This window comes from Zalophus californianus, chromosome 4 (assembly GCF_009762305.2).
Source record: "Zalophus californianus isolate mZalCal1 chromosome 4, mZalCal1.pri.v2, whole genome shotgun sequence".
In the NCBI taxonomy this organism is placed as follows: domain Eukaryota; kingdom Metazoa; phylum Chordata; class Mammalia; order Carnivora; family Otariidae; genus Zalophus; species Zalophus californianus.
In genome coordinates this window covers 24,987,261-25,009,724 of record NC_045598.1, presented here as the reverse complement: position 1 = coordinate 25,009,724, position 22,464 = coordinate 24,987,261, and the positions used below count along the sequence as shown (strand labels likewise).

The following is a 22,464-nucleotide window of genomic DNA, read 5'->3' as shown; positions in this document are numbered from 1 at the left end:
GGAGTTCTCCGGGGGGAAACGGGGTCCGCTCACATGATGCTCGCCGGGGTGAAGACAGGGCCCACGCACAAGGTGTCCGTGATCTCCCAGCCACAGGACAGAGGCTTGCACATGCCCTCAGCATCCTCCTCCTGTTCTGCAGGCAGCAGCTGCCCTCGAAGTGCTTCCCTGCGGGCGAGAGAGGGGCACTGGAGGCAGCCGGCATGGGGCCCACAGGCCAGGGGCTCCTGAAGGCCCCTGCACCAGAAAAGCCAGCCCGCTCTGTATATACGGTTCCCACCTGGCCCCAGAGCATAGCCTCGGGCAGGAGCAGGGGTGGGTCTGCTGACCTCTTCCCCCACTGCTCTCTTGTCCCCTGTGGGCCCCCCTACAACAAGGGAAAAGGAACCCACATTTATTCAGTACTTACTACAGGCCACACATTGTGCCAGGCACCTTACTTACAGCATCTAATTGGGTCCTCCCCCAAACCATGTAAGGGATTATCCCCATTTTACCAATGAGGAAATTGAGGCCGAGAGAGAAGTGACCTGCATAAGGTCACATCCCTAGAAGGTGGTAGAACTAGGATTCGACACGACTCTCTCAGTCCAAAGGCCACAGTCTTTATATCCCAGGCTTAGGACTTTAAAAAAAATCCTCTCCTGCCCCCCTCAAAAATCCTACAAACCTACCTACCCGGGTTGATAAATGGCCCCACCGTCTGACCAGCTGCTCAGCCACAAGTCCGGAATCTTGTTCCCGTGCCCAGTCCATCCCTGCCGAGCCCAGCTCCTGAACTTCCTTATTCCTCTCTCCATTCCCAGGGCCACCACCATCTCTAGCCAGGGCTACACAGTCTCCCTGCTCTGCTCCTGCCTCCTCCAGACAATTCTGGCCCAGGTCCATTTTTCCAGGAGGCGAATTCCTGCGCTTGAGCCGCCAGCAGCTTCCGTCTGCTCTCAGGCCCTGCCCAGCCCAGGCTCCCACCTGCAGGAAGGCCACCCTCCTTGCTGATGTGTACACTTCAACAGCAAGTCAGTGGTCAGGCTGTTCTTTCCGGCGGGAGGCTCCCCAGGCCAGGCACCCTGCACCCTCTGTCTATCTCCTTATCTCTCAAAATGGGTTGGTCCAGTTTCTTAAAAAGCATCCATGACAGACTTCCCACTGCCTTCGAGATCAAGTCCAACCTGGGCCTCCAGGGTCCTTCTCCATCCAGCCTTCTGCACAGGCCACTCCAGCCAGATGCAACTATTTGCAGTTCTCTGAATGAACGGGACTCAAACCCCCACCTCTTTCAGTCTGGACCACCCCTGTCAGCCTTCCTGCGGCTGGCTAACACCTCCTAGCCCTGACCACCCCTCCGTACCCCGTTGTCCCTCGCTCCCCAGTGACCTTTCTGCTCTCTGCACCAGAGTCTGTGTGCGAAGGTCACCACGCCATCTTGGGTTCTCTTGTCCCCCGGGACCCGGCCCAGAGCCAGGCTCTAAAGCAGGGCGTTTGGGCAGGACGCCTTTGATAATGGGGAATTTCTGGCACAGCCATTTTAATACATCAAAATGTTTTGTTTCTAGCAATGAATAAACGGACTCCCTGCACCTCCTCTGCCAGTATTTGCTTATGATGGAGCAGGGATAGTCTAAGGAGGCCTGTGTGGTTGGCTTTTTAAGTTTGGTTCAGGCCTTGTCACAACACCCCTGATGTCACGATGGCTGCATCAGCCCAATCCTGTGCCCCCCGCGGGGAGTAGCCACAACAAAGGTCTGTTGACTGGATGAATGAAATGCGACTTTGAGACTGAGCCCCATCAGGCTGGGGGTTGGTAGCATTGTTGGGGAGCAGGGTGCTCAAACACCCAGCATGTCCCCCAGAACACAGGCTGCACTCACTCCTGAGGCCCAGCATAGAAGTCCCATCAACTGCTGCTGCCCCTGCAGGCATCTCCAGCCCCAAGAGGAGGCTCATCACCACTGACCAAACCTCTGTCCTTGTGATAGCACGATTCTGTGCAGGTGAGAGGAGATGACTGACAGAAGGCCAGACAGGAGGGTTCAACCAAAGTGACTTCTGTCTGCCTCGTGCCCCTCTTGGCTTACTGGATCCCAGCACTGGCCCAGTGAGGCAAGCGGGGTGAGTGTTGTGTGCATTTCCTAAGGAGGCTCAGCCAGCAGGCAAGTCTTTCCCAGGCCACAGAGCTCAATCCACGTCTGCCCTTGTCCTCCCTTATTGCCCCCAGTAGCCAGAGTGGTCTTTCTAAAATCCAAACCAGACCATGTCACTCCCCTGCTTCAAATCAGTCCATGCTTCCCACTGCTCAGAGCCCTTCACTTGGCCTTCAAGGCCCTTCCTAGAGCCAGCCCTGCTCCCTCTCTAGCCACAACCAACCTCAGGTAGTTTCTTGAAGATAGCATGCTCACTCCCTGTTCTTTCTGCCCGGAATCCTGTGCTGCCTCTTGCTGGCTAACTCCCATTCATCTACCATCTTCCTTCCTCTGGGAGGTCAGTCTGGGCTCTCAGGTTCCACAGCCCGCCCTCACCCCCGGCTATTATCAGGAGTGACTGTCTGCTCTTCTGTGTCTCTCACAGGGTGCTGAGCTTCTCAAGGGAAGCTCTGTCTCATTCATGGCCACGGCCAGGTGCCAAGCGCAGGCCTCACTTGGAATCAAGAGCCAAGAGCTCCTTGTCAAACTGGATTACATGGAAACCAGTCTCAAATCTCAGATTTCTCTTGTTCCCTGCCTGCTCCCTTCTCCCCCACTCCCTTCTCAGCAGGGCCCCCTTACCAGGCCACCCGGGACATGGCATAGGTGACTCGGCAGGTCTGGGTCCCCCCAAGGGGGGAAGCCATGCCCACGGTGTAGGCGCCCATGTTCTCAAAGACCAGCCAGTCCCCTACGTGTAGTTGCGGCAGCCACAGGCCCTCAGCCACACGGTCACGGCCATCGGCCACAGGGCCCCACAGGCTGCTGCTGTACAGGGGCTGCTCCGCGGATGATTTCTGCAGGAGAGAGGCACAGTCACATTCAGCTTTCCTGGGCACACGGAGTGCAGCCTTAGCACTCCCTCCCTCAAAAGCTTCCCATGGCTCCCATAACCAGTACAATAAAGACTGGAGGGGCCTTCTAGCCTGGCATTTAAGCCCCTCCCACTTCTCTACATTCATTGCCTTGTACATTCTGAAGCCACAATGCCTGGTCTTCAATCCAGGCTCCAACATTTACTAGATATGTGACCTTGGGCAAGGTACTTAATCCCTCTGAACCTCCGTTTGCTCGTTTGTAAAATGGGAATAACTATAGTACCTACCTCGTAGGGTCACTGAAAGGATAAACGAGTGTATGTAGGGCATTTAGACCAGCGTCTGGCACATGACAAGGGCCCAGTAAGACAGCGCTATCATTATTGTTGTTATTGTTACTACCTCTCTGCTTTGGTCTTCACTGGCCTCTCTGCCACTTTCCAGACCCTGGGTCTGTCCACACCTCTCCAGCCCTTCCCCCTCCCTCAAATCCAGCTTGGCCTCTGGGCCCAGCCCTGGGGCTTCCTCTTCTGTGAAGGCCTCCCAGATGCCCTCTCATTCCATGCCAGGCCCCGTCATAGGAGCCAGAAGTACACAGGTGAGTTAGACTCCCCCCCCCCCCCCCCCCCCCCCGGCTCTCAGTCTGGGGAGGAAGATGGGCCTCCAACAGATAAGCACAGGGTGACCTGGCAGAGGTCACAGAGGAACCCATGGGGTAGACAAAATTCCTCCCATTTCAGGAAAACTGAGGCTCTGAGAGGTTATGTGACTTGCCCAAAGACACAACTACCAATTACATAAAATTAAAATTTTTTTCTTAAATGACTTAAAAATGCAGAAAAGAAATCTCTAACACAGACCATTTGCCGACAACCAGTGCAATTTGTCACAGTGTGGGATTCTGCCAGGCAGGTCCTAGAGGAGGAGTCCCGACTGAAAGATGGATATGAAGGAACCCTGCCTGTGCCCTTTAGTCCCCTTGTCCATCCCCACTGTGCTACTGTGTTCCAGTCACTCCCTTTGCTCTGGGCTCCCAGGGAAACCTCGCTTCCCTTCCCCCAACCCAGCCCTCCCCCTGCTCTTCCCTGAGGGGAACTCCCACCACTCCTAATTTCCCTTTAGATCTCAGCTACAACAGCTTCATGAAAGCCTTTCCTAAAGCTCCATGCTCCCCCCAACAAGCTTAGCCTTCATAGCATTTGTCATAATTTATAATTAGGTATTTGTGAAATGTACCTGCTCAGGCCTGTCTTCCCTGTCAGACTCTAAATTCCATGACCCCAGAGATCATGACCATCTTGTTCACCCCTGTCTCCCCCATGCCTAACAGTCTGGCATAGAGTAGGTGCTTTTTTGAATAATGTCTTTTAAGTGAATGAATGAATGAATGAATGAATGAATAGGAAATACATGAGTGATAGAAAGAGAAAGAACCAGAAGAAAGAACGGAAAGAAAGAAAAAAAAAAAGAGGGAGGGAGGAAGAAAGGAAGAAGAGATTAATAGAAGCCATCTAAAGAGTCTAGAAGGAGGTAGTGGAGAAGACCAACAGGGGAAAAAGAAAGTGTTACAATACCATAGCCAGCAGCAGGGATGAGTAAAATTGAGAAAGAAAAGCCACAGATTGCATAAGCAGAAATAATATTCATGTATATGATAAAAAGCTAATAAGCCATTAGTCTCAATAAAGAAAAACATGCACATATTAAAGTAAAATATTAAAGCTATCCATATTCATTAATTGAGTCATTCAACAAATACTTATTGAGCACCTACTATGTGCCAGGCTTCAATCTAGGAGCTGGGAAGTATATATTCTGGAAAAGGGAGACAAATACATCCTTGTTCATATAACTTAACGTTCTTGTTTATGAGCTTTCTGTTAATAAATAAAATTAATCTCAGTTGCTCTGAATTATTTCCCTTAGCTCCACTTCTTAAAAAGCATTAAGCTAACTTTTAAAGCTTTTCGGGGGAAATGCTATACAAATGAATCCATGAGGATCCTGAGAAAAGAGGTTCCAAAGTTTTTCCACAATAAAGTAGAAAGAAAAGACACCCTTGCATTATAATAAGAGTTCTCTTACTTCTTATTAGTGGCATAAATAAAAATCAGTGGAAAAAAATTTTAACTTCACAGGAAATAATGCAAAGCTACCCTTTTGCTATTTAAAGCCCCCCACCCCCACCCCTTGGGATGCCTGGGTGACTCAGTCAGTTAAGTGTCTGCCTTCCGCTCGGGTCCTGGGATCGAGCCCCACGTTGGGCTTCTTGCTCAGCGGCGAGCCTGCTTCTCCCCCTGCCTGCAGCTTCCCCTGCTTGTGCTCTCTCTCTCTCTGATCAATCAATCAATCAATCTTAAAAGAAAATAAAGCCTCCCCTTCTTTAAGAAAAAAGTAAACAAAAAAAATCTGCAAAATAAATATTCCAAAAGCATGTGGCAACAGGCTTATTAAGTCTTAGCTCTTTCTAATGAGTGTGCAAACTGAGTGGAAATGGACAAGCCCCTGTAAAAATACAAGCTGCCCAATCTGCTACCAGGCCCCCTCCCTGAGAGAGGGCAGGGAGTTTACAGAGCATGCCCACCATTGCCTCACACCTCATCTGGGAGGCAGCTGCAGTTCCCATTTTACAGATGAGAAAAGTCAGAGGATGGAAGTGACCAGCTCTAGGTTCTGGAGGTAGTTAGTAGCAGAACTCCCGAGTGGTCCCAGACAAGGGGCCTCCTAGCTGCACCAACTGGCTGCCCTCCTCAAACAGGCCCAATGAGTGAGTGGATCCACACAAGAAACAAGGTCAAACATTTAAAATATCTTCTGGCCCTGATGGAGTCCTTAAATAATTCCCCAACTTTTTAAAGAATAAGTCAATAATCCCTATTCTACATAAAGAGCACAAAAATATTTTAAAAAGAAAAAAATGGAGTGAACCAGGGCAGCACACAAAAAGGAAAGAAAAAAGAACAAAAACATATGGACAGAATTTAACTTGTGAACATACAGGAAAATCTGAAATGAAACCGTAACTAACCAAATCTGCATTCGTAGCCAAAGATTCACCTTCAGTGATTTACCTCTATATGGAACAATATGGACAATTTACCTCTTTGGAAGACAGGAACAATATGAGCAAGGTGACCCCTGGCTTCATCATAATATGGAAAATATAAATCTAAAATTCAAATCTAATTTTCCCAGTACATGTCAATATGGCATTCAATAGCCTATAGCATCTATTCCTGATTAAAACTACAGACAAAACAAAGTCAAACCCTGCAATGCAGAGAGACTATTTAAAATAAAGAGGCAACTCTAACTTAATGGAAATACATGAGAATGGCCTCATTTCAGAACCAGAACTAACCTTGGTAATTAAGTTCAGCCCTTCATTTTCCAGATGAAGAAACGGGAGAAACAAAGAGAGATTAAGTTAACTTGCCTAAAGTTACTCAGCTACTGTATGGTAAAGTCAGGACTCCAACCCATGTCTTCTGACTCCCAAGTCTGAAGCTTTCTGTTATCATTCCTATTTTATATATCATGCTATTGGGGGGGGAAGAAACAAAAAGGTATAATATATAGAAAATGAAAAAAATATATATTGCAGATGACATGTTTGCCTACCTGGAAAATCCAAAGGGAAGGGGTAGTTTTGGGGGGAAATCAGTGAATCTCAACATGCAAGCCATTGTCTTAGCTCAGAAACACAGGGAAATGTTTCCATTCACGATAGTAATGAAAGCATTATATTAAATTCTTGGATGTCCTTGAGCCACAATAACTTACTCAAAGAAAATAAGAAAACCTTAATGAGAGAAATAAAATACAAGAGCTCTACCTCTCCTAGCTGGAAAAACGTAATACAGCAAAAAAGAGAATTCTCCCCAATTTAATAAATAGATTAAGTAGGCTACTACTAATTAAAATCCTCAAGATATTTTTCTGAATGTTAGAAGTGGCATGATAAAAGAATAAATGTGAGCCTATCAAAGAATACTAATAAGCAATAATGACAGACTCAATTTTTGTTAAATATTTAATTCCTACAAAAAATATTTGTACCACATGTAAGATATAAAGAATAACAATAAAATGAATATCTGTGTACCCACCACCAGCTAAATAAATATAAAATTTCCAAGATCTTTGAAACTCCCATGTGGTCCACCCCAATGACATGCTGCTTCCCTAACCCCTCCAGAGGTACCCATTATCCTGAATTTTGTCTTCATTATTCTCCTGCTCTGTTTGGTACAATATTTAGTACACTTTTGAAATTTGTGTAAAATGAAATTATAGAGTATGTAATCTCTGCAACTTGCTTTTTTTGTTGTTGAAACCCACATTCCCAAGATTCATCCAACTGATATATGTAGCCATAATTCACAATATGCTGCATCGAATTCATTATATGGAACACACCGTAATTTATTTATTACCCTGCCAACAAATGTTAATGTTGTTTCCAATGTTTTATACTATAAAAATAGCTCCTGTGAACATTCTTATATATCTCCTCAAATACACATGCCAAGAGTTTCTTTTCAATATATATCTAAGAACTTGCTGGAAGGTAGGGTATACACATGTCTAACTTTATATGAGTAATGCCAACTTGTTTCCCAAAATAGAAATAGCAACTCCTACCTGTCAGTGTCTAAGAGATCCAACTACTCTATACCCTCACCAACTCTTGATTGTCATGCCTTTAATTTTTTTCTAATCTAGTCAGTAGAAAATGGTGTCTCCTTTTCATTTGAATTTATGTTTCCTTGATTACCAGTGAGGTTGAGTACTTTTTCATTTTCTTTTTTTTTTATTAAGATTTTATTTATTTATTTGACAGAGGGAGAGACAGCAAGAGAGGGAACACAAGCAGGGGGAGTGTGAGAAGGAGAAGCAGGCTTCCTGCTGAGCAGGGAGCCCGATGCAGGGCTCAATCCCAGGACGCTGGGATCATGCATGACCTGAGCCAAAGGCAGATGCTTAATGACTGAGCCACCCAGGCACCCCAACTTTTTCATTTTCTATTTGGATTTCTTCTTCTGTGAACTGCCTATTAAAGTCTTTTGTCTGTATTTCTACTGCTTTTTATTTTTTACTGCTTTTCTTCTTATTTTCTTAAGATGGTTGTGTAAGAGTCCTTCATATCGGGTCATGATCTCGGGGCCCTGGGATTGAGTCCCACATTAGGCTCTCTGCTCAGCAGGGAGTCTGCTTCTCCCTCTCACTCTCCTTCAATGTGCTCTCTTTCTCTCTCTCTCTCTCAAATAAATAAAATATTTTTTTAAAAAAAAGAATCCTTCATAAAATCGTGTACTGATCCCTTATCCAGTTGTATATGTGTTTCCATATTTTCTCCCAGGGTGTGATTGCCTTCCTTTTGCTAACAGATGAACAGAGGCTCTTCATTTTAATGTAGACAGACATCAGTCTTTTCCTTTTTTGATTTGTAAGAGATTCTTTACTGTTCTTCCCTGTTTCAAGGTCAAACAGATATTCTCCTATATGTATGTCTGGGATTTATATTCACATGTGCATTGAGATAGGGATTCAACTTCATTTTTTGCATGTGGACAGTCAGGTGTCCCAGGATCATATATTAAACAATCTCCAGTGATCTGCTTTGCAAGCCCTGTTGAAAATCAAGTTTCTAGATATATATGGGTTTTTCCTGTGCTTTAGACTATGTTCTTTGTCTATTTTTTTATGCTGGTATCTAAAATAAACCATTTTAATTACCTTCAATGTTGGCAATTATATTATCTACTTATATAGATACATATTTCTATTACATATAATTTATTATCCATTACATTATCTATATTTATTATCTTATGGTTACTCTAAACATTTACATTTTAACATGCATGCCTAACTTAAAGTCTAAAATTAATCAATATCTTCCTCTCAGTTAAAAAACTTAGAACACCAGCTTGGTTCCTTTACCTCCCAATTTATATTCTGTTGTTGTCCAGTGTTTTAGTTGATTTTATTTGTGGCAGAGGCTGCTAATTGCCTACCCCAGCAATTCCAACCCTCCATTTTTGCTAGGCACATGACCACCTAGAATAAAGACCATGTGTGGTAACTTTCCTTGCAGGTAGTTATGGCCGTGGGACTAAGCTCTTAGCCCAAGGGCTATGGGATAAGAACTTAAGTATTATGTAGCTACTTTCAGGAAGTTTCCTTAAAAGACAACTGGCACATGGGCTTCACCTCTTCCTTCCTTCCTATAATGGCTGGCACTTCGTGTTGTACCTAGCAAAACGAGGCTGACTCATCTTGCTAGGTATAACTGGAAGCAATGTGGTTCCACATGACTTTAAACCACTATACCAGCTCAGAATTGCCTGTATCCAGACATTTACATAAGAGTGAAATAAGCCTCGATATCTTGTTCAAGTCATGTATTTGGGATCTGCTACTCACAGCTGAGCCTAATCATAATTGAAAACTTTTTTTAAAGATTTTATTTATTTGACAGAGAGAGGGAGAGAGAGAGAAAGGGAGCACAAGCTGGGGGAGTGGCAGAGGCAGAGGGAGAGGGAGAAGCAGGCTTCCTGCTGAGCAAGGAGTCTGATGTGGGGCTCCATACCAGGACCCCAGGATCATGACCTGAGCTGAAGGCAGATTCACCGAATGAGTCACCCAGATGCCTCTGAAAATTGTTTTTAACCCCCATGAATTAAATGTTATTGGTGGTGGTGGTGGTGACAGTCAATGATCCTTTGGATGTACCCACATATTTAGCTATCTTTGGTCACTATTCCTTCTTGCAACACAGACCATCCTTCTGGAATCATTTTCCTTATGCCTGAAATATATCCTTTGGATTTTCTGTTAAGGAAGCTCTGTCTCTCAGTATTTGCTTGTCTGAAAATGCCTACATTTCATACTCATTCTTGAAAAACATTTTGCTGGATAAAAATTCTAGATTGATATATTAAAGATGTTATTCCAGTATCTCCTACCTTCCATTGTTATGGGAGAAAAGCTCTAAGTCTGTCATTCTTCTACAGGTAGTCTTCTATCTGTCTCATTAGTCTCACTAGTTTTAAGATCTTCTCTTTGTCTTTGGTGTTCAGTTTCACTAATGTGTTGTCTAAGTGTGGGATTTGTTGGATTTCCTAAATCTGAAGACAGGTCTTCCTCTCTCCCATTCTGTTGACTCTCTGCCAGTTATTAACTATTTGCCTCTCAGTCCCAGTCCACGCTTCTTTGTCTTGCTTTGTGGTACTGGAGCTGAACCCTATAGACATTCCTTCTTTGCCAGGTAGCTCTATGTTAGGCTTTGTCAACAGAAGTTGCTAGAAAGACATATTAGGAAGAAGAGACTTGCCCTCTTCCAGTGTGCTGTTTCCTGTGTGGCTTCTATGGTTCAGCATATGAGGGTCTGGTAGCCTTCACCTCAGTGGTCCAGTTCAGCCTTGGCCCACACCCTCCAGCAAGCTTCTCTTCCACTCAGCAGGAGGCTGCCCCTATGGTCCAGTTGTGCTGGGCACCCTCTGACAAGTTACTTTGCCACTGGCAGGCTGCATGTCTCTGTGACGGTCACAGCCTTTCTTCAAAGGTTTCAACCTCAGCCTTGGAGGGAGGAGCTCTCCTCTAAGTTGCTTCCTTGTTCACTCTCCCTTACCAGCAGTAGTAATTGCTTTTGCAATTAACCACCTTTAAAGTTGACAATTCTTTATATTAAAATTTCCCTGCTCAAATTACTGGTATGGTTTCTGTATCCTCATGCAATCTCTTCCTGAAACTCTAATTAGACATTGTGTCTGATGTATATTCATTCTGTCTGCCATTTCCTGTGCCTTTCTCATTTTTTATCTCCCTGTCTTTGTGCTACATTTGCATCAGTTCTTTAGGTCTATCTTCCCATTCTCTAATTTTCTCTTCAACTGTCTCCAATAGCTTGCTTACTCTGTGCACTCTTTCAATTGTCATATTTTTTTATTTTTAGAAGCTCTATTTAATCCTTTTAAAAATCTGCTGGAGAGGTGCCTGGGTGGTTCAGCTGGTTAATCAGCCAACTCTTGATCTCAACTCAGGTCTTGATCTCAGGGTCATAAGTTCAAGCCCCGAGCTGGGCTCCATGCTGGGCGTGGAGCCTACTTAAAAAAAAAAATCTGCTAGATCATATTTTTATATTTGCTTATTCTTTGATCACATTTTCTTTTTTTTTTTTTTAAGAGAGAGCACACAAGTTGGGGAGAAGGGGCAGAAGGAGGGGGAGAGAGAATTTTAAGCAGGCTTCAGGTCCAGCATGGAGCCCGATACAGAGCTCAATGCAGAGCTGATCTCACGACCCTGAGATCATGACCTGAGCCAAAATCAAGAGTTGGAGGCTTAACCAACTAAGCTACCCAGGTACCCCTTGGTCACATTTTCAATTTCTTATTTCTTTAAACATTGTAAACATTCTGTTTTATCTTTAACATCTGATAATTCTAACACATGAAATAATTGCAGGTCTGGTTTGCTGTTTAATACTTCTGCAGGTTTGCCCTCATGGTGACCTGGTTCTTTGTGTTTTGTGATTTTTGACTGCAAGCCCATGTACTTTGGCACTTTACTTGTGAGAATTCTTAGAAGTCTAGGCTGAAGAGTTCCACTCCAGAGAGATGTTGTGTTTGCTTCTGCAAGATAAAATAAATTCTAGCCATGAGGCTTTTCAGACAACACAGTTAATATGAATTTGGACAACAAACCCAAGAAAAGGCTAGCTTATGGCTATAAAGTCTCAATTTTATGCCCTCTTCCAACCACTACCAAGATCTAAAAGACATGGGTTTTTGTGGGGTTTTTGTTTGTTTGTTTGTTTGTTTGTTTGTTTGCTGTCCTCCTCTGTGAGATAGGTGTTTTTCTAGTTTCCCCTTACACTAATGATTATGTCCTTTGGGGAGGTTCCCAGCTTTATGCAAGGGATCATATCAGACTCCCCATCCTGACTGAGCCCCTAGGAACCCATGCAGCTATCAAAGCTGAAGATAAATGCCACAAAGGTTCAGCATACACACCCAGAGATAAAGCCAGTTTCAGAGTTAGGTTTTCTCTCTGGGTTAATGAATTCATTTACCACATATTTGAATAGTCACGATTTTACGTGCTTGGGACACACTAGTGAACAAAGTAGACAAAGTCCTTGTCCTCATAGTGTTTACATTGCAGCAGGAGGGAGGCGAACAACGAAATAAGGAAGTAAATTATATAGTAAATTAGGAGATAATAAGTGGTACTGCATAAAAGAAAGAACAGAGCAGGGGGAGGGGCAGGTAGCAGGATTAAATAAAGCATAGGCCTCACCGAGAAGATGACCTTCAGGAAAAGATGCAAAGGAGGTCAAGGAGTGAGCCTGGGTGGTACCTGGAAGAAAGGTGATCCAGGCAGAAGGAAAAGCTGGTGCAAAGGTGCAAAGGCAGGATGGTGCCTGGGGGAGCTCGAGGAACTGCAGGGAGGCTGCCATGACTGATGGGATGAGCAGGAGGGAGAGTGGGGAGGGAGGGAATCAGAGAGGAGACAAGGGCAGATCACAAAGGGCCTTAGAAGCCCTCGGAGGACTTTGGCTCTAATTTGGAGTGAGACGGGAGCCGCCAGCACAGGGTTTTAGGCAGTTTTAATAAAACTAGACATGATTTGACTTACATTTTAAAAGAATCCCTCTGGCTAGTGGGTGGAGAATAGGCTGGCTTTTACTCTAAGTGGAGATGCCTGCTTTCACTTAATTTTGACCTCTGGAGGATCCCCCACTTTCTTGTAAGGCAGGATACGGTTTTCTTTGTTGTCAGTGGGGAGGCTGTTCAGAGTATCTAGACTGCCACATTGCTGGGAATAGAAGGCACCCTACCGGTTTTCTAAACACAGCACAAAGCTATTGCCAAAACGCTACGGAATATGCCGAACAAAGAAAAACAATATCAAAAGGACAGAATAAAGGCAAGAGACGGAAAAAATAAAACTAGTGTACACCGTGGCAAAGCAGTAATCAAACCAAAGGCGTTAGAGATCACTACTTAAGAATTCTTAGGACAAGACCTACCCAGATCCACGCTTGACAAATGCTACTGCAGTACGCTCAAAACAGAGTCACACTTTGTAAACACAAATCACTAGAATAAAACACAACAGCAAGGAAGAAAGCCCAATCCTGTCAGCAGAGAGAGAGGCTCCGCCCAGAGTGGAGTGATGGGAGCTTGTACTCTGAAATTTGGTTCCCAGGAGTCTTATAAAACTCCTGGGGTACTTGCCCCATCTGGGTCCCTCCCCACACCCAACTCTACCTTGCATTTATAAAGTGCCATTACACAGTTACTAAATTGTATCTTTAACCCTAAATATATGTCATTTTAGACCACTCAATCAACATTTAAAGTGTTTATGTATTAAAAAGTCCACCTAAATATCAGTATTTAAAGAAGACCACATCTCCCAATATGTTTTTTTAAAAGTTAAAAACAATGTGTACTATGACACGTTAAAAAAAAAAAAAAGGAACCAAAGTAAATTTTAACAATAATCATCTCTGTATGGTGGGATTAAGGGATCACTTTATATCGCTGTTTGTACTAGATTTTCCCCAATTAACATTCCCTCTCTCTCTTTTTTAATTTATAGGACACTTCACAAATTTGCATATCATCCTTGCACAGGGGCCATGCTAATCTTCTCTTTCGTTCCAATTTTAGTGTATGTGCTGCTGAAGCAAGCACTACACATTCTATTTCTACAATAGAAAAAATATGTATAAAATAAAGGAAATCTATAACTCTCAGAGCACAAAAGGTAAAGAGGGACAAATTCCCTCACTATTAATTGCAGAGCACTTCGTGAAGACACATGATAGTATGTTGAAACTTCTATGAAAGAATAACAAAGAATCACAAAACTAGAATAAAACCAACAGATTGACAAAAAAACTATTTGTATCAAATACTATATGAAATACACACACATATCCATATGCAAGCTTATCTTCATTTGTAAGAAAAAACTCTAAATTAGGTAAATGGAAAATACAAAAAGATATTGACATCAAAGGAAATAAAACAATAAACAAAATGCTTTATCCTTGTCAAGAAGACAGAAATGAAAGAAATACTGAGGTACATACCATTTCAGATAAATTAGCCAACAAGAAAAAGTCACAGCGTGCACTGCTAGTGAGCTTATCACAAAATGAGCACAGCTGCTAACAGTATAGACTGGGCCAAGCTTTGAGGAAAACAATCTGGCAATATGTATCAAGAGACCTAAAAGTGCTCATATCTTTTTACTTGGTAATCCTATTCTAGAGACTCATCGTAAGAAAAGAGTTTTTTAAAGGGAACCCACTTTCAGTGTGTAACTTGAGCCAGCCATGCAAAGAGACTCACAAAGTGCATCCTAGGCAGAGGTAATACTCATGGATACATGAATGAACATAACCAAAAATTAGCAATGTTCAGGGCGCCTGGGTGACTCAGTTGGTTAAGCATCCAACTCTTGGTTTTGGCACAGGTCATGTCTCAGGGTCGAGGGATCGAGTCCTGCATCAGGCTCCGTGCTCAGCAGGGAGTCTGCTTCCCCTCTCCCTCTCCCTTCGCCCCTCCCCCCTCTCTCTCCAATAAATAAATAAATCTTTTTAAAAAAATTAGCAATATCCAAATGCCCAGTGATGGGAAGATTTTATCTGGAGGCAATAATTTTATAGGAAAGTAGTTAAGAGCTTGTTCTCCGGCGACACCCAGATAATTGAAGACAAATAAGCCATGCACCATACCCCCAAGCAGCTCCCATGCTGCAGTTTAAAAATTCTACCCTTCACTAGCGTGCAACTTTGAGCAAGTTGCTTCACCACACCATGCCTCAGTTTTCTCATCTGTAAAATGGGTCTGATAACAGTATCCACCATATAGGATTATTATAAAGATTACATGAGTAATGCCATGTAAAGTGCTTTATACAGCACGTGCTACAGTAAGTACACGGTGCCTTCAGCCGCCACCACTGAGCATGAGGCTTGCAGCTATGCACCACTCGGTGTGTCTGGTGAAAGAGGGGTGACATTATGGATAAATTAGGGTAGAAGACTGCAGAGCTTCTCCCTCCTTTGTTCCTTTAAAATTTTAGGTTGCTCCCATAATTTTTAAAGATTGATTCCATTCCAACATAAAGCACCTACTATGTGCCAGGTCCTGTACTGGGGAAACAGCTTCTGCCTTCAAGGGGCTCACAGTATAGTGGGTGATCCATTCATTCATCATTCATTCAACAAGTAGTTATCCCGCACCTACTTATGGACCAGGCGCTGTGCCAGGTGCTGGGAATGCAGAGGTAATGAGTAGACAAAGTGGCTGCCCCCACAGAGCCTGTGTGCTAGTAGGGAAGGCAGATGATAAGCAAGGAAACAAAACCAAATAAGAATAATTACAGATTCTGGCACATTATGAAGAAAATCAACACGTTGACAATATTATCTCATGGGGAGAAGCAAGCCCCCTTGAAAGAGAGCAGTCAGGAAAGGTTTCCCCAAAGAGGTGACATCTGACCTAAGACATATCAGAAAAGAATAAGGAAATCACCTCAGGAGCAAGGGGAAGAGCATTCGGGCAGGTGAATACAATGGTCCGTAGGGCTGAAGGAGCTTAGGTGTTCCAGGAGCAGAAAGGAGGCCACTGGGACTGGGGCAGGTGAGTGAGGGGCTCGGTGGGGACAGATGCAGCTAAAGATGTGGGCAGGAGCCTTGCCAGCCAGGGTGAGGCGTCTGGATTCTATCCTGAGAGTAACAGGGAGCCACTGAAAGTTTTAAGCAGAGGAGAGATATGATCTTTGGGTATTTTAAAAAATCACTGTGTCTACACTGTAGAAAATAGATAGTAGGAAGGCAGGAGTCGGGGCGAGAAGACCAGTTAGTGATTGCCACACTAGCCCAGGAAGGGGTGATGGCATCTTGCACCCTGCCATGGTGGCAGGGAAGAAATTAGATGGATTCCAAGTGTATTTTGGAATTAGACTGAAAAATTGCAGGTGAACTGCGTGTGGGAAGAGAAGAAAGCAAGAATCGAGAATAATGCCAAAGTGTTACAGCTTGAACAGCTGGCTGACTGGCTGTACTGTTTGCTGAGAGAAAACTGTGGGAAGGAAGAAGTTTGGGTTGGAAATCAAGAGTTCATTTCTGAACAAGTTAAATTTGAGTGCCTGTGAGACATCCAGTAGAAATGGCAAGTGGGTAGGTGGATACACGAGTCTGGAGCTCAGGGGAATGGTCCAGACCAGAGAAATAAATTTGAAAATGATGAGACTGTAGGAGATATTGAAAGCCTCAGCCTGGAAGAGCTCACCTAGGAAAGGCGTGCAGGCAGAGAAGATTACGAGTGGAGGCCTGAGAGTCAACATTCAGGGGGTGAAGCCACAGGGAACATGCCAGAGAGGCAACGTAAGAATGACAGAGGAGAGGGCAAAGCCAAGAGCATGAAGGTGGAGGAAGATCAGTTGCTGAAGACAGAAGTGCCACCTCTGGGCTGGCCACATGCAAGGAACTTTCAAGAGCATCTTCTGTATGGTTGTGTGATCGAAATCCCACTGGAAAGGTTTGAAGAGGGAATGAGAGCTGAGGGAGCAAGGGCAGTGAGCGCAGGCCGCTGGCTGGAGAGGTTTGGACACGAAGGGCAGTAACTGAAGGGAAGGTTACAAAGTCTCTGACAGAAGAGAAAATATGTATGTCCAATAAATGTACAAAGAGATATCCGACTTCATTAGTAATCAGGGACATGCACATCAAGACAGGAAAAACCATCTCACATCCATTCAATCGGGAGAATGTTTAAAGTCTGGCAATGCCAAGCATTGGGGAAAACGTGGATCCACCCAGCCTCTCCCGGGGGACCGCCAAGTGGTACAACCACTTTGGAAAACTGTCTGGCACTGTCTCATGAGGCGGAACAATCATGTGCCCTATCTATGCCCAGCGACTCCACAGAGTCACAAACGAGAATATTCAGAGCGGCAGATCTCACAGTAGTGAAGACCTAGAAACAGCCCAGCACCTGGAGAGGAGAGTGGACAACCGGCCGCAGCATGCTCACCGACAGGGTGAAACAGCAGCCCAAGGATGGGCCTCAGGTACACACAGCAGCGGTGGTGCATCTTAGACTGTGACAGCATGCTTTTTAAGAAGTCCAAAAAGGAAGGCGCCTGGGTGGCTCAGTCATTAAGCGTCTGCCTTCGGCTCAGGTCATGATCCCGGGGTCCTGGGATCAAGTCTTGCTCAGCGGGGAGCCTGCTTCTCCCTCTCCCACTCCCCCTGCTTGTGTTCCCTCTCTTGCTGTCTCTCTATCAAATAAATAAATAAATAGGGGCACCTGGGTGGCTCAGTCGTTAAGCGTCTGCCCAGGGTCCTGGGACCAAGCCCCGCATCGGGCTCCCTGCTCAGCAGAAAGCCTGCTTCGCCCTCTCCCACTTGCCCTGCTTGTGTTCCCTCTCTCACTGTGTCACTCTCTGTCAAATAAATAAATAAAATCTTTAAAAAAAAATTTTTTTTTTAAATTTATTTATTTATTTGAGAGAGAGAGAATGAGAGATAGAGAGCACGAGAGGGAAGAGGGTCCAAGGGAGAAGCAGACTCCCTGCTGAGCAGGGAGCCCAATGTGGGACTCGATCCCAGGACTCCGGGATCATGACCTGAGCTGAAGGCAGTTGCCCAACCAACTGAGCCACCCAGGCGCCCTCTTTTTAAAAAAATTTTTAAAAAGTCCAAAAAGTTTACATCATTAGAACAGCCTTTTTGTAAAGTAAAAAAAAAAAACAAAAACAAATTATAAATACACTGAGGAATAAACTTTGATGTGACAAAACTACTTGAAAGAAGCCATACGAATGGCAAACAGGCACAGGAAAAGAGGCTCAACATCATTAATCATAAAAGAAATACAAGTCAAAACCACAGTGAAATGTCACCTCACACCTGTTAGGATGGCTGTTAGCAAAAAAAAAAACAAAAGACGACCAGTGTTAACAGGGTCGTGGAGAAACTGGAACCCCGGTATGCTGCCCGAGGGAATGCAGCATGATGCAGACGCCGTGGAAAACAGGATGGTGCTTCCTCAAAAAATTCAGTGTGATCCAGCAATTCTACCTCTGGGTATTCCCCCAAAAGAATTGAAATCAAGATCTCTAAGAGGGCTAAGCCCTCCTGTGTTTGTTGCAATATTATTAACAGCTGCCAAGACCTAAATGTCCATGGATGAATGGATTAAAAAAATGCAGTATATCCATATAATGGAACATGATCAGTCTTTATCAAAGAAGGAAATCCTGCAACATGCAACAGCATGAATGAACACTGAGGACGTCATGCTAACTGAAATGCGCTAGTCACAGAAGGACACACAATGCATGCTTGCATTTATATGAGGTATCTAATAGTCAAACTCATGGAACAAAGAATAGAAGTATGGGTGCCAGGGGTTGATGGGAGGGGGAAATGGGAAGTTGATAATCAAAGGACATAAAGTTTCAGCTCTACGAGATGAACAAGTTCTAGAGATCTGCTATACCACAGCCTGTAGCTAATAGTACAGGATCATACACTTAACCATCTGTTACAAGAGTAGATCTTAATGTTAAGTGTTCTTACCACAGTAGAAAAAAAAAACTATATTTAAAAAAAAGAAAAAACCTATATAAAAAAATGGTAACAGGTAAGTCTAAATCGTGGGTACTTTGCACGGGAAGAGACAAAGGAATGAGGTGGTAAAATGAAAAGAATGCTTACTTCACTAAAACAAAACAAAACAAAACAAAAAACAAAGACAAGTCCTCCCATGAAACTTTTTTTACCCCAAAACTGATTAGGAATCTACTGAAACCATGAAATCTAACTATCTAGTTTCAAAGAAATACAGGGCATGGAATAATATATTTGATAACAGCAAAGGGAAATCCAGGGAATCCACCAATCAGGAATATCCAGAATGCAGGAAACTTTAGGACCAACAACTCAGTTTCATCAACAAATAATTAAAAAAAAAAAAAAGTGAGTTTGGGGAAACCAATAGGTTAAGAGAGAGACAATCGACCAAATGCAGTATGTGGACCTTTTTTGGCTGCTGATTTCAGCAAGTCAACTAGAAAAACCATTTATGAGGAAGATGACAGGGGATACTATGGAATTGTTCACTTTTGATTTGACAATGGTATTATGATTTTTCTCAAGTCCTTTCCTTTTAAATATATTAAAATATTTTTGAAAAAATTCCAATAACACTTGTTCTGTAGTTTTCTGTGCTTTTTTCATGACACTGTTGTAGCCTGTGTACTGCTCACCACACGTACGCACACACACACACACCCCTACCCAGCAGGACTGCATTTCCAGAGCGTAGACAATTCTGTCTCACCTACCGTCCTGTGCAGGCCTCAATATAGGGCTTTGCATACTGACAGTACTCAAATGTTTATTAAATTTTTAAAAAGAAAGAAAACAAAAAAGAGCCAGGAAGGCTCCAGCGATAAGAAGTATACTTTGAACCAAGGATTGATTATGTTTAATAGGACTTTCTGTGCCTGAGGTCCAAACACAAAGTCCTAGGGAATGAAGAGCAGGGATGCAAAGCTGCCACCATGACTCGTGAAGGGGACCTTCCTTGGGGAAGAAGATGCAGATACCCCCAGCCAGGCTGGGTCCCTCTAACACACACCCAACACAACTGCAACTAATTTACTGTGTGTGTTGTCAACTGCCTCCACCACCAGACAGGGGCCCAACCCTGGATCTGGTCACATGGCTGGACCTGGTAAGTGGTTGACAGCCCAAAGGATGAAACTTCAACAGCGTCCGGAGGAGGAACAGGGCTGATCACAAAGAGGGTCAGTAACATCCTGGTGTCCAAGGCAGGAATACCAACTGGAGATTAATCAAAATGGAGACCCTGGATGGGGGGTGTGGTAATGAGCTGGGCCCACAGTCCTGCTCATCTGAGTTGCTGATGAAGGGAATGCAGAGTGGGTCATGGACAGCATGTGACAGGAAGAGGGGCACTGGAAGGTGGAGGGGGTCTGGAAGGGGACAGGACCTGGGAAGCAGCTGCCGCCTGCTGTGTGACCTGGGGCGCGGCTGGCCTAGGCCAACCTGGTCCTTTCTCAGTGCGGTAGGATGTGGGAAACCACAAGAATGCAGGTAGGACCGGTGCATCACAGCAGAAAACTGAATTTCTGAGCGCATCAGGGAGGCTTACTCAGACTAGCTGGAGGAAACCACACTGAACAACCCAGCTATGGAACGAGGACATAATCAAGTCATGGCATGGGCAGCTGGAGGTGGGGGGGCCTCCTTCTGCCTGTGATAGATAAGGGGCAGGAAGAGCTACAAAGAGGAGCTGACATTTGAGTGGGTCTTAAAAAACTAGACGGGATGGAAAAAGAGAGAAAAACAAAAACACACTCATGATGATCTGGGTGCCCGTTAGGCACTGCAGTTCCCTTCCAGAAAAGGGGCCACACAACAAAGGCCTGGAGATACGAAACTACAATGGTGTGTCTGATTTTCTTTCCCCTCTTTGTCCATTCCTATTCCCTTGTCACCCTGGAAAAACCCATTAAAGATGAACTGTTTCTTTTTGCTTCTAGAAATTCACTCCAGGCCTTGATCAGACATGGACGTCAAGATAGATATATTCACAATGCTCGAAAATAGCAAACCGGGGCGCCTGGGTGGCTCAGTTGGTTAAGCGACTGCCTTCGGCTCAGGTCATGATCCTGGAGTCCCGGGATCAAGTCCCACATCGGGCTCCCTGCTCAGCAGGGAGTCTGCTTCTCCCTCTGACCCTCTTCCCTCTCGTGCTCTCTATCTCTCATTCTCTCTCAAATAAATAAATAAAATTAAAAAAAAAGAAAAAAAGAAAATAGCAAACCAACTACTAGGTTAGATGGGTTAAAATACTATGTAGTCTTCAAAAAGCATGTTGTCAAAGGTTAGCTAACGGCATGGAAAGAGCTATACCCCATATTGAGTGGAAAAAAGCAGTTACAAAACAATACAATCCAACTTTATTTTTAAAAATAGAATACATTTTTTTAAAGACTAAAAAATCTAATGTTCAAAGAGTCTATCTCTACCTGGTGGGATTATGGATGATCTTCATCATCCCGCCATTTTCTACAATGAATATGTTTTACTTTTTTAAAATGAGATAAAAACACCCCCAGAATGTTATTTAAACACACACACCCAATTGAAAAGATGCCCACGTGGGGTAGGCTCACCTTCTGCAGGATGGGGGTAGGGCACATGTTGTCAAACAGGACTGAGTTGAAGATTCCATACACGCCCTCACCGAGGTGGTATACGATGGTCTTGGGGGTGGAGCCATTTTCCTCTGTGGGGAGGGGAGGGGTCAGGGGCAGCACAAACAGCAGTGTGAGGGGCTGGGAGTGGGGCGCTGGCACAATGGGAGGCTCAGCAAGGATGATGGGTAACTGAAGCAAAAAGGCTGCCCCTTCCTCAGCTATGGGGTGGGTCCTGCTGCCTCCTATGACATGAGGTTCACGTGGTGCACACTCATCCCTGCAGCTGAGCACCCCTGCACAGGACATACTTCCTGCCTGCATCTGAGTCCCTGGAAGCCCCAGCAAAGGCCAAAGAGCAGCCCACCCAAACTCGATACCCCAAGAGGTTAAGCCACTCGCTCGGACTTGCAGCTATAGCAAGTCCTCAGTATGTAAACCCCCTTCACAGCCCCCTCACGGGGCAATGCATGAACTGAAATGAGAAACCAGGCCTCCCGGCTGGACTAACACAGTAATTTTAGATTTATAAAGGAAGCCAGAAGAATGTCATCTCTACACACACACACACACAGACACACGACATTCTACCTGGAGCCCACCACCCCTCCAAATGGATTCTCAGGGGAAGACACACCTCAGCTCTCCTGCCTGGGACCCTGGAACAGAAGGCTCCAAGATCAGAGCCCCTGACCCCACTCACTCAAGGGGCTGCTGGAAGGACTGATCTCTCTGGAAGGGCAGGGATGAGCGCTGATGTTGCAATGTGGGCAGAGAACCCTGAGTCAGCCCGGCCTGAACTTGAATCCAGGCATTGCCCCTCACCAGCTATGTGACTTTGGGCTAGTGACTCAACCTCTCCAGGCCTATGTTCTGTCATCTATCAAGTAGACTTAGACAAATATAAGTTGTCATTAATTATTTTCATTATGTTATGAGCAGCAGTAGGATGAGTAAGAGCCTATACTTTGGAGAGGAGACAGGCATGGGGTCGAATGCAGGCTTTACTTTTTACTATTAAGCAATTCACTTGTATTCTCTTTGGCTCTCAATTTTCTCATCTGTACAATGGGTTAATAAAATATCTGTTCTCCCTAAGGTGGTTTTGATCTCAATCTTCATAAAATGTAAACATGCATAGGAAAAACTAACACTAAATAAGTGTCTTGGGGGTAAGGGGACTTGGTTGTAAGTTTCCCTAAAGAAAG

At 44.5% G+C, this 22,464-nt stretch overlaps 1 protein-coding gene and 1 non-coding gene across 5 annotated transcripts in view; both read right to left on the bottom strand.

The window, feature by feature from the left end:
- The window catches only part of AZIN2 (antizyme inhibitor 2), a 44,058-nt gene that overhangs the window by 6,604 nt on the left and 14,990 nt on the right, over positions 1 to 22,464 (bottom strand). For all 4 annotated transcript variants that reach the window (XM_027576291.2, XM_027576298.2, XM_027576281.2 and 1 more), the window contains 3 exons: positions 21,236 to 21,348; positions 2,763 to 2,977; positions 34 to 168 (listed from right to left, as the gene is read on the bottom strand). In XM_027576291.2, the coding sequence (XP_027432092.1) occupies positions 34 to 168; positions 2,763 to 2,977; positions 21,236 to 21,348 (463 nt within the window). The remainder of the gene's footprint in view (positions 1 to 33; positions 169 to 2,762; positions 2,978 to 21,235; positions 21,349 to 22,464) is intronic.
- LOC113917236 lies at positions 13,600 to 13,704 on the bottom strand. Its single transcript, XR_003518173.1, has one exon. It is a non-coding gene; the product is annotated as a U6 spliceosomal RNA (small nuclear RNA).